Genomic DNA, 12,012 nt, shown 5'->3' with positions numbered 1-12,012 from the left:
TAAGGTGAAGATGACAGAATAGTGTTGAACACATCTCTGTTTATATCAACTTACACAAGGATATATTGGAGTAGAACTATACAAGTCTAAATATACAGTTTCCCTAAGTTGTATGATCCGCAGTATATCAGTCTATTAGAGAGTCGGGCAACTTTAGGCATATGTATCCTCTCTGCAAATCGAATCAAACCCTTGATACAAAGTAATTCTTCAGCAGGCCACACTTACTGAGAAAGGCGGATATGTCTTGGAAAGAGAGTGCGCAATAACTTCCCTTGAACATGATATACCAAGACCCTCATTCACGATTGATAAAATTCCTACGCAAGATGGCGGAAGTCAACTTTCTCATCTTTGATATACATATATAGTCAAGAAGAATTACAAATCTGTCTCGCAAAGCTAAGCTCCTTGTTTTCAACTTACTTTACATGTGTCCTAACAAATCTCAATTGACAGCAAGTACAAAACAAATGATAATAGCTGTAATAATGAAATGCAACAGGCAAACCACCTTCATCTACTTCACTTTAAGCTTCCTTGGATGAATTTGCCCTAGGGAAGAAAATATTTAGTGTACAGCATTCATCACCTACGGAATGCATTGCTCTCATCTGACGCTCTTCCCTGACAAAAATGGGAACGACGACGGACACTTTCCTCAATTGTTGAGCTCCCCCCTTTCTCAGCACCGTACACACTCTTCTGAACGGAAGTTAGGAACGACTTGCCCTGGGAACTGCCTGCTTGGCTAACTTCACGTGCATCATCGTCCGCAGCCTTCTTCAGTCGTTTCCATCGTTGCTCTTCATGTGTCTCAGCATCCATTTGCATCTCTCTCAACCTAGCAGCCCTCTCTTCTTCAGAGAGTTGAGGAGCCCTGCCTCGCCGCCTGTATGAATCCTGCCTAGGTGGCTTAGATTCACTGTCTTGGTGTGACCTACCATTGTCATGGTGTGACCTACCATTATCTATTGCCTTGTGAACATATTTGTCTTTATGATGGCCTAAGTGGGACTCTGAATGCGTTGCTCTCTCGTTTCCCCTCTGAAACCCGTTATCTCTATTTCTATCTGATCTTTGCTTTCCAGGGCTTCTGCGCTGCTGTTTCTCATTTTCATAGTCTCTGTGGGAACGACTATGATGTCTAGTTCTGTCTTTAGAGTCCTCATCAGAATGTAGATGTTCTTTTTTCTTGTTCTTCCTTTTCCTATCTCTTTCTTCATTGCTATCACTTTCCGTGTCAGAGTGATGCTCTTTCTTTTTGTGCTTCATCTTCCTTTTCCTTTCTCTCTCTTCATGACTATCACTTTCAGATTCGGAGTGATACTTGGATGATGAGTGTTTTTTATGTTTTGATTTCACCTTTTGGCGCTTTTCATCATGCGATTCACCATCTTTCTTCTTTGTTTCGACCTGAAACAAGAGGCTTAAGTGTTAGAAAGTCACTTATATACACAGAAGCAGCTTCATTTTAAATCAAGCAATTGAGCTAATACATCACAGCCATCACAGGGCAAAGAAGGAATCAACAAATCCACTAGGTCAGAGCAGTAGCCTAGAGAAATGTGAAAGAGGACATGTGAATATGTGATCACATATTTTACTTACTTGATTGAAAAAAAATAAATAAATAAATTGATTGAAAAAAAAAATATGAAAGAGGAGTAGCCTAGAGAAATGTGAAAGAGGACATGTGAAATTCTACAAATAATAAAAATATTGCTGACACAGTAGAGAAATTCTACAAAGCATTTAAGTGATAAATAAATTTCATTATTCAAGTTAAAACAATAACATCCTATCTGGGAATCTGGGAGCATATGGCTGCTAATCAACTTTACAAAGCTCTGGACAATGAACTTCATTGTACCTCAATGCACTAATGGCTGACTGACTAACAAACTATGGAGATGCAAACAAACTCAATCCTACATAATGAGCAAAACTTGACCACAAGTCTGCTGGCAGGCAGCAGGCTAGCAACCAAACTGGCTCAAAAGTTACATGACTGTAACTCTGTAGGAAAAAAAAATAAAGAAAGATTGCTGATCCAGAGAGGTAACTTACTGATTTACGAATCATAGCCATCTTTACTGGATTGTTTTTTATTCGAGCCAGAGCTTCTTGCTCCCTTTGCCGAATCATCAGCAGTGGATCAGTATGGAGTTTCCTCCAGGCATCATTGGCAGATTGTGGTTTGTCTTCAAACAAAGCTCCAGGGACAGCTGGTTGCTGCAATTTCGAAAATCAAATTAATAAGCTACAATCAGAAACTACAGAAGACCTCACAAGAAATACAAAAAGGAAGGAAGGGATGTATACATGAATAATTCACTATTAGGCAGCTATAACACATTGATAATAGGGATGTATACATGAAGGAGCCACAGTAGATTAAACCATTGCAAGGAGTCAAAGCATCTGATATTTTTAACAACTACAATATACTTTAAAATAACATTAACCATAAATTTGCCTGCATAAAGCACCATATGATAATAAAGTTCACACCAAGAATAGAAGACAAGAGATCCATTTGGTGGAACAAATTCACTTTACAAGGGATGAAACAGCCTAAAATGAGACTGCTTCTCGTCTAAGAATCACTGTTATGGGACTAATGGCCTCCAGCCTCCTTGGATACTTCCCAACAGACGGAGAACATAATTGTAGAATGCAACATCATTACCAAATTCCAAAGATACCTCATACTCATATAATGGTGCCATAAATAATTGTGAGGAGCTATATAGTATATACACTAAATGCATGATAGCACAGTACACATTTTCAAGAAAAGGGACAGCCATTGAAATAAAAACATAGGAACAATGGAACATTACTACAGTCTACAGGCTTGCCCTATCCTTGTAGAGCACCTTTAGGGGAGCATTCCTGCCTCTTACAGATGATCTTCAGCTCCCTAAGACTCTAAGATGACAACTTTACCCAAGAAACGCGATAATCCAAAAATTCAAGTCTTTAGGTGTTCTTGCGTCAATATTACCATAAGAAATTTAATAGGTAATTCCTACATTGTGTGGGGTCCTGATGTAATCAAGGTGTTTACATAAGCAGCTGCTGGTTTCTTCTCTCCAACAATGGCATCATCATAGATGTGTTTACACAAGTATCAACCAGGAAAGATCGAACTTCCTCTTCTTTTCTTTCTTCCACAAATGCCCCAATTAGAATTTTTTACCACCATCATAGTAGGCTAAGATAAATCCAATACTAAAGCCCTCATCTTTTACTTTTGAAGCAATTCTTACTCTCATAACTACCCACCATACTCAACTGACACATATCCATCAACTTCATTTTACACTTAACGCACAACGATTGCATGAGAATATGAGGTACTGGGTGCAACGTATAGCAGCCCGTATGGTTGTTTGATTGAGTGTATTTCTGGTTCACGGATGAGGTTACAATACCTTCTATGATTGATGTTAATTACAGTGGTTTGAATAATCCAACTGGTTAGACAAATAATTTGAATGGTTGTAAGGCAGTAGCACCTATACTATACGGCTGCTATACGTTCCTTTCCGCACAATGAATCTCCAACCTTTCTCTACTCCACCTTAATGCCCGAGTCAGACCAGATTATCACAAGAAATCAGCTCAATTGCAGCCACCGGCTTTCCCTAAACCCCATAATTCATCTCAAATCGGAATTCGAATAACAGTAAATACTCCTACATATATATTTAGCTAGATAGCCTATGTAGTGAATAGGCATGTTCCTACTAGGTAGCTTATGTATTCATCAATCAGCAAAAATCATTCTTTAACATATGTTCGAACTAATTCAATTGACACACAAAAAAACCCCAAATCTCATGACATATTAAATCAATCAAACCACAATCAGATCATAAGAATTTATAAACTCACCGCTTCTGCTGATTGTGCTGGAGCTGATGCTGATGCTGATGCTGAAGCCGAATTATCAACACCAGGCAAAGATCCAAGTCCCTGAAATCCATCAGAAGTGGGTTTTCCAACAGCTAATCCAGAATCATACAGAAATTCCAATCTTTCCTGTCTCCTAAAACATCAAAAACAAAATTCATAGATTAGCAAATTAAGAACCCTAACCCTAAATCAGACCCAGAAACACAAATTCAAATCTATGAAAAGGGTGATAAAATTGAATGATTAAAAGGGATAATTAAAAATTACGGGGTAAGGCCAGCTTGCTCTTGAAGAACACGGAATTCATCGCGTTCTCTCTCCTCGAGAATCTGCTTGCGAAGTTCCTCTAATTTGCGTTGTTCTTGTTCGTGTTTTTGCTCTGCTTTCCAAACGTTTTCAATGTTTCGAAGGCTGCCAGTATGCCATCCTTTCTTGTTCAGAAACTTCAACGCCATTGTTGCTGCTCCAAATCTTCCTTTCTAAGATGATATGCTCTTCTTTTTTGTTTTTGTGAGAGAGACTATTTCACTTTGCCTTTGGAGTATGTTTGGTTTAAGGTGTTGTAGGAATTCAAAGACCGACTTTGACTTATGTATTTTTTTCTTTTTTAATTTTATAAAAGAAATTTCTTTTATTTTTTACAAAAATTGTAAATTGCAGCCCAAAAATGCTACGTAATAAATTGTAAATTGCAACTCAATTCAACTTTTACATTGATTTGCGTGTCAAAAATATTCCGTTAACGTTTTAGGGGTTAATTTAGCCCTTAAGGACCAAGATTACAAATTAATATGAATAGTTTAACAATGATAAATAAATAATTGTGAGATTCAATCCAATATAAAATCATCTTTGTACATCTCCCATACCCAAAATCTAATTCAAATGACTAAATCTATTACTTACAATTAATGTATAAATAATTAGTTCATTCAATCAAAATGTTCTATTGTTAGTAAACCAGCCTAAAATTACTGGTTGTTATATTAGAGAGTTAAAAATAGTAAACTACAATAAGCCATTTAGAATATTTTGTGTTGATTAAGTGTGATATGATGACAACTATTTAATTTGGATAGATTACTCACTTGATTTCCACAAAGGCGGGGTGAGAATCGATCCTAGGATCTCCTGGAATCAGGAGGAAAGCTCTAACCACTTGAGCTATCCCTCACTCTCGTTAAATCATTCAATTTTGTTTTATTGAAGGGAACACATAAATAAGTTTGTCATGAGTTAATTCAAAAAAAATAAATTGCATAAATAGTGAATAACGGCGGACCGACGATGTTTTTTAGTAGGATTGTTATAACCACTTGTGTGTTAAGGATAACATTAACAAAAAAAAAAAAACATTAACCAATGTAATTACATTTTAAAAGCAAAACTTTGTGAGATTGACTATTCATCATTTGTATTATTACGCCAATGTATATATTTATCTATTTTGAAATTGATGTTTACCAATATTGATTTGGAGTTGTGAGATGTCAACAGAATGTAATGGGTAAAGGTAACGAAATTTTTGAACAAGCATGAGATAGACCTAAGATGAATTGAATGAAGTAAAAAATGACGTGAGAAAATTGATTTTGGAAGAACAAGAAATAGATATAAGTGAATTAGTAAATAAAGCGGATATATTAATATCTAAATAAATACAAAAAAACATAAGTTAAGAATGATGTTTTGGATTTTGTTTGATTATTGTTGTTGTATATTTTATTGAAATTCAAAAATCAGTACCAATTTGATAAAAATCAATCCTTATAGAATTAAGGAAACTGCTACACATAGCCCTAAGGGCTACATATAAGCATTTAATTTACTCTTGAAAATTGTTTAAATTTAGAAAATCATGACAAAAACTCACTAATTACACCGATTTGCGCGTGTTTTTGTCATGAATTCCTAACTTTATACATTTTCCAAGAGTAAATTCAATGCTTATATATAGCCCTAAGGGCTATGTATAGCATTACCCTAGAATTTGACTTGTCTAGCACTAAAGCTCCTTTACGTTGTTGATCATAAATTCATAATGATCCAAATAATTAGGAATACTATAAATGTTTGGCTCCCCCAATAAAACAAAATTAACAATTTCATCCTTTTCTCCTATTTTTTAGAAGACCGTTGAACATCTGGATAACGGCTAGTTTCTCAACTTCATCTCTTTCTTCTTTCAACGTCACATTTTCTCTCTCCTTTGCTTCCTGTTTCACTGCCTCTCAAAACTCCCCCTAATCCTAAAATCCAAAATCAATTGGAAAATTTAATTTCTAGGGTTTCTCCTAACCGATTCAATTTCCCCAATTCACCCCAAAATTCCCCAATTACAACAACAATGAGCCCACCAACAATGGCGTCGGAAAACCCTAAACCCCAAACATCATCTGAAATCTCAACTCCAATGCCGACAAACCCCCAACAACCTCGTCGTTCTCGACCTAGGGTTCGTGAAGTTAGCTCCAGATTCATGTCACCTGCGGCAAAACCTCCGACGAACATCCAGAAGCAAATCCCATCAACACCGTCGGAATCCCAGATTTCTAAAAACAACGCTCTCCGACGATCTAACACCGATTTCCGACCGTCGCAGTCGAGATACGCCGACGAAAATCGACCCGATTCGTTGAATAGGAAATCCGTTAGCCCGGTTCGTTCTTCGTCGAAACCTAGGGCTGCTGTTAAGCTTTTTAAGGAAGGTTCTAGAACTGATACACCGGTGCCAATGCAGGTGGGACCCAGGTTGGTGAGGCAACGGAGTTGGGATTCCGCCGCCTCGAAGTTGTTGCATGCTAATGGATTTTGCTCCAATGGTGAAAATGATGATGATGATGGTGGTGGTTGTTCTGTTAATGGGGATTGTGAGTCAGTGAAATCGGAGCCGAATGATAACAATAACAATTGTAATAGTGATGGTAATAATAATAATAATAATTGTCAAAGGAATTCTACGCCGTGTTCTAGATCAATGGAGTTTTCGTATTCGAATAATGATCAACAACAACAACAAAATGGGGGGTTGAATTCTGTTAAGGGTGTTAGTAATGATGATAAGTTATTTCATAGGTCAGTGAATAAGGTGGCGCGTAGTCTTAATCTTCCTCCGATGCCTCCTGGACTCGGGTTTTCGAGGCCTCAAGGGGGGACGGTGGAGGTGAAAAAGGCGGTGGTGAGGAAGGGTGGCAACCAGCTAGATGATGCTCAAAGGCTTAAGTTGTTGCATAATCTTCATCTTCAATACAGGTTTGCTAATGCTAAGGCTGAGGCATGCTTGAATTCTCAGAAAAAGCAAAGTGAGGTGAGTCCAAACTCCATGATGGTATTTGATATTTTGTGTTTTAATTGTGTGTAATTTTGTATTGAACATTTTAATAGATTTCTTGATTTATGTTATGTAGTAGTTATTAGTTAATCCCTGCTAAAATGTGCTAGAATTCGACTATTTGATGTTCTTTAGAGTGTGATAACTGATAAGTTCCATAGATTATGCAAACTAATGGCATTGTGAAAGAAACATGATGTGGATACTTGACAAACTATGGTATGCTATTTACCTGAATTAGAGAAGCTTAATTGAACTATAAACATAGATTAGATCATCAGTTCACATATTGTGGGCTTAGGAATCAAAGATTATTATATTGTCTTGCTAAGAAATATGCTTTGTGAGATGGTAGGTTATTTAAGGGACAAATGAAATTAGGTATTGTGTAATTGTAAGTTTGTAACAACATCAATTGGACTAGAAGCTAAGCTTATCGTAAAGGATAAGCATCATACAAATGATTCTACATAATTAGCAATACTGCACACAGTCTCTTGTGGTTATGTAAATCTAGACCGTCTTCAAATGCATTGTCGAAAACATCTTGTTCCAAACATGTAATTTTGTAAACTACAAGTAGCACTTTAAAGTGGAGGAAGGCATCTTAAAGAGAAACATGGGAATTTTTTTTTGCTATTTATGTGCAGTGCTTATGACTTTATGAGCAACATTTTGCTTCTCGTATGTTGTGGATCAATGTTTTAAATTCCTTTAATGTGTTGCAGAAACTGATATATTCAATGGGAGTAAAGATATCAGAGTTGCAGGATTCTGTAAAAAGCAAGCGTGTTGAAGTTGGACTTCTGAAAGAAGCAAAACTTCTATCAACAATTCTTGACACTCAGGTAAGGCTTCTAAGCATTGATTTTGCTCTTGTGTATCTAAACATCACCACTCAGTTTGCGAGACTGGCAACATGAGAATCTTTGAATGCATCATATCTAGCACTAAGCTACCAATTTTATAGAAAAAATGAATGGAAGGAAGTCCACCATTCACTGTGAACTGGCACCTCTGCAGTGAACTAGACAGTTAATTGAAATTTTTGTATCCTATTCCAGTGTTTGGTTTGGTCATGAGGAGTTTTTTATTTGTTATAGCCTTTTCAAAGGTGGACAAGTATTGCCTTTAAAAACAAAACATTTTCTTTGAATATTTTTATGGTTTTATCTATGCCCGTCTTTCAAGGTTCAATTGATCTTTTCTGAAGTCTAGCTTCTCCACTGTCATTAATTCAAAGAGCACACTTTACGACTTTACGTTAATCTTCCAAGTTACTATCGGCTCTTGACTTGAGGTCTTTTATAGTAGTTATCGTCAAAGGCTCTTGGATTTATAGTAGTTATCGTCAAAGGCTCTTGGATTTCTAGCTTAGTAGAGAATTAATCAGTACTATACTTTCTCAGGTTCCCGTTTTGGACGAATGGTCTGCTTTAGAAGAAGCTTACTCTTCTTCATTGCTAGAATTAACTCAAGGTTTACAGAATATATCATCTCGACTTCCACTCAATGGTAATGTAAAGGTAAGATATACGTCTACTCCTGTGCTTTAACCTATCTTGAATTCTCCATGTTTCTCTTTGATGATGTATATGGGTCTTTTTCCAGGTTAACGTCAAAGAAATAAATGAAGCAATGAATTCAGCATTGAAGGTGGCTGAAAGCATCTGTTTGCAAGTGCAAGGCTTCGTGCCCAAGGTGAAGTCTTGTTAATACTTTTATTATGTGATATAATGCAAATGAAATTGAAAGTTTTGTATACGCTTAAGATTCAAGTACTTAGTATACTGGATGTGCAGATTAATCTTAATATGCTTGACTGAGACTTTGTGATATACATTTGCAGGCAGAGCAAATGGATGTTCTCATATCCGACTTGGCTAGAGTACATAGTGGAGAAGTCATGCTTGTTCAAGAGTGTGGTGATTTATTGTCAAGGACGCATTTGTCACAGGTAATTTTACAGTACTGCTATTTCAATTATCAAATACTTTACCTGTCCCTAATATATACCTGTGGTTTGTTTACTCAATTCTGTGAAAATATAACCTCTTTAGTCTTTACAAATGTGGCCTATCGTTTTAAGGGCATAGGGTATTGACTGTGCTATTTCTCATTGTTAGTTTAACTAAGATAGATGGTGCTACAACTTAGACCTGACGATATGCTCCTGTTATTTACATAACTTTCAGATAGAAGAGTGCAGTTTAAGAGGACAACTTATTCAATTCCAGAAATGCAATCTAACTGGATCCAAAGAGAATCAAATTCTAACAGGATCGTCTTAGTTCACACGCCATACTTAATTGTCAATTTGATCAGTTGATCGTCTGATGGTGATAAGCACATAACTCAAGTTCAAGAGGTCAACAGTTCAGATTCACCCACCTTCTGTATGTAATCATTCATCCTCATTCTTTTGCTACGTCCAGCCAACAGAGATTTTTTTGGAAGGGCTGTTGATATCGAGAGTAAAGATGCAGTTCCATAGGAGTATTCCTTCAGTAATTGCATCAAATCTGTATAGTGTAACTCTATCATTTGATACAAACAGAAAAATCAAGGAATAGTCCCTTGTGGCTTGCGAGGCGATTGGTTGATCAATGCTTGTCTGTAATCAGTTTGTCTACCCCCCCCCCCCCCCCCTACCTCTCATTAAAAGGAGAATAATAAAAATTGTCTCAAATCATACATTATGAAATTCATTCATTCATTATGATGATTGTTCATCAACTATTAATAGCATACTTGGGTCATAGCTTTATTTTTATTTATTTTTAAACTTATACTTGTGACATACTCTGTATCTTCTAATTATGTGAAGCAGTGACAACTATATCTGGATGGAAGGAGTAATTTTTATTGTACGGGAAAGAAGTAAACTAGAAGAAAGTAAGAAGCAATTTCACGTTGTCAATAGACAAGCTAAATTGAGCTTTTTGTAAGTCAGATCAAATGTCACATGTCAAGCTCAAAATTGGTTTATCTTGCAAATATGCAATTAAGATTAATCATCATGAACATTGTGCTCATTAGTATGCTATTTGAAATAAACATAACTTGTAATTATTCATGATGAATATGCAAAGTGTAACGGTTTCAGATTTCTAATCCATTTCAATCCCTTTTAAAATCCAACAAACTTCACCTAAAAAGTATTACCCAAAACATAAGATTGAATTTTGGAGTATATCCAACAGACTTTGCAACTTACTCTCCTTTCTAAATCTAAAATGGGCCTATCCCTCTCTATTTTGGGCCCACAATTAGAAGCACTAAATTTTTTACAAAGTGTTATAAATAGAGTATCCACAACCACATAATTATTATCATAGTGAGATTTCAAGTTTCATGTAGCTCGTGTTTCTCAAACAAAAACAATAGAGTATTCTCGAACGCTTTGTCCATTAATTAATATATTGCTCGTTCTCTCTCAAAAACAAAGGTTTCCTATGGCTGAAAAAAGCAACTCAACTTCATCAATGGCCACACAAATTTGCAACCAAATAGCCACAATTTTCACAAAGCCCACCACCACCCCTCCACCCTTAGACCTCTTAGTAGACCAAATAAAGACCACCTCGGCCCAAAACGGCCGCATCTTCGTCTATGGAGTGGGCCGTGAAGGTCTAATGGTTAAGGCCCTATGCATGAGGTTAGCCCATTTGGGCCTCTCAGCCCACTGTGTATTTGACATGACTACTCCCCCTGTTGGGCCCACTGACCTCCTTATTGCCTCTGCTGGGCCAGGAGGATTCTCCACCGTTGATGCAATCTGTGGGGTAGCTAAATCCAACGGTGCTAAAGTGTTGCTTCTTACAGCTCAGCCTGAGAGTGGATCCTCTGTGGAGTATGCCACTGTTGTTGCTCATGTGCCTGCTCAGACAATGGCTGATGATCATCAAGGTGTACACGTGGAGGAATCTAGGCCGTTGCTTCCTATGGGAAGTCTTTATGAAGGTGCTTTGTTTGTGTTGTTTGAAATGGTTGTGTTTAGGCTTGGTTTTGAATTAGGGCAGACCCCTGAAGCTGTTAGGGCTAGGCACACTAATTTAGAATGAAAGTTTTTTCGTTTTTACTACTACCTCCGTTTCATATTATTTGCAACGATGTGACATAAAGTAGAGAGGAAAAATGTTTAATCGTTGCAAATAATATAAAACGGAGGTAGTATATATATATATGACAAGTTTGTAATCAATTTCAATGGTCTTACTTAGCTTGTGCTTTAAAAGAGTTTGTTTAGAGGTGATAATGAACCGGGTTTTATTAAACAAGTGATTAGATTTGCATATCTTATGGATTGGTCCAATAAAATTGGTGTAAGGCTAAAATAGCTCAAAATGCAACGTAAGATCGATTTCTAGCTCAAACACAGCTAAAATTAATTAAGGCAGTGACGAACAACAAACTTTTTCTAATTAATTAAAGTTTGAAGCTATACATATTTTTCCTACTATAGTGATATGAGCCGGCTTCTTTTTGGAATTCACTTCAGCCTTCTTCCCTGTCCGTTACCCAAAAAAAAAAATGGATTAATATATATTACCGAGTATTAATCTTATATTTGTTTCTCTTAAAAAATATGAATTATAGATTACTAGTTTATTACTGTTTTTATATAGGATAACCTAAAGATATTCACAAGATATATTTCCCAAATATTCACAATATTATCCGTTCTAGGGCTGCATATATAAAATTATACTCAGTATTGATACAAATAGTACTTGATGTTTTGTTATCAAAGTGTA

General features: G+C 36.4%; 3 protein-coding genes across 3 annotated transcripts; 2 read left to right on the top strand and 1 right to left on the bottom strand.

Moving 5' to 3' along the window:
* Positions 1 to 19: 19 nt before the first annotated feature.
* On the bottom strand, positions 20 to 4,440 carry LOC145631495 (uncharacterized). The gene is made up of 4 exons (XM_081683590.1): positions 4,192 to 4,440; positions 3,904 to 4,057; positions 2,071 to 2,235; positions 20 to 1,416 (listed from the first exon to the last, which is right to left on the bottom strand). The coding sequence occupies exons 1-4, from the start codon at positions 4,377 to 4,379 to the stop codon at positions 589 to 591; spliced, it is 1,335 nt and encodes a 444-aa protein (XP_081539716.1). The 5' UTR covers positions 4,380 to 4,440; the 3' UTR covers positions 20 to 588.
* A 1,634-nt stretch (positions 4,441 to 6,074) lies between these two features.
* Positions 6,075 to 9,985, top strand: LOC145630046 (protein ENDOSPERM DEFECTIVE 1-like). Its single transcript, XM_081682281.1, has 6 exons — positions 6,075 to 7,231; positions 7,984 to 8,103; positions 8,665 to 8,781; positions 8,867 to 8,956; positions 9,105 to 9,212; positions 9,451 to 9,985. The coding sequence occupies exons 1-6, from the start codon at positions 6,272 to 6,274 to the stop codon at positions 9,544 to 9,546; spliced, it is 1,491 nt and encodes a 496-aa protein (XP_081538407.1). The 5' UTR covers positions 6,075 to 6,271; the 3' UTR covers positions 9,547 to 9,985.
* A 618-nt stretch (positions 9,986 to 10,603) lies between these two features.
* Positions 10,604 to 11,555, top strand: LOC145630045 (uncharacterized). The gene has a single exon (XM_081682280.1). It carries the CDS (start codon positions 10,711 to 10,713, stop codon positions 11,317 to 11,319), a length of 609 nt encoding a protein of 202 aa, XP_081538406.1. The 5' UTR covers positions 10,604 to 10,710; the 3' UTR covers positions 11,320 to 11,555.
* The last annotated feature ends 457 nt before the right edge of the window (positions 11,556 to 12,012 follow it).

This window comes from Chenopodium album, chromosome 5 (genome assembly GCF_948465745.1).
Source record: "Chenopodium album chromosome 5, dcCheAlbu1.1, whole genome shotgun sequence".
Taxonomy (NCBI): Eukaryota; Viridiplantae; Streptophyta; class Magnoliopsida; order Caryophyllales; family Amaranthaceae; genus Chenopodium; species Chenopodium album.
This window is presented reverse-complemented; position numbering and strand designations above follow the sequence as displayed.

Coding starts and splice junctions, on each gene's coding strand:
- LOC145631495 (XM_081683590.1), bottom strand. CDS start 4,379: ATGGCGTTGAAGTTTCTGAACAAGAAAGGATGGCATACTGGCAGCCTT. Junction 4,058..4,191: donor GAGCAAGCTGGCCTTACCCC/GTAATTTTTAAT, acceptor TTGATGTTTTAG/GAGACAGGAAAGATTGGAAT. Junction 1,417..2,070: donor TGGCTATGATTCGTAAATCA/GTAAGTTACCTC, acceptor CTCTTGTTTCAG/GTCGAAACAAAGAAGAAAGA.
- LOC145630045 (XM_081682280.1), top strand. CDS start 10,711: ATGGCTGAAAAAAGCAACTCAACTTCATCAATGGCCACACAAATTTGC.
- LOC145630046 (XM_081682281.1), top strand. CDS start 6,272: ATGAGCCCACCAACAATGGCGTCGGAAAACCCTAAACCCCAAACATCA. Junction 8,957..9,104: donor TGCAAGGCTTCGTGCCCAAG/GTGAAGTCTTGT, acceptor ATACATTTGCAG/GCAGAGCAAATGGATGTTCT. Junction 9,213..9,450: donor CAAGGACGCATTTGTCACAG/GTAATTTTACAG, acceptor CATAACTTTCAG/ATAGAAGAGTGCAGTTTAAG.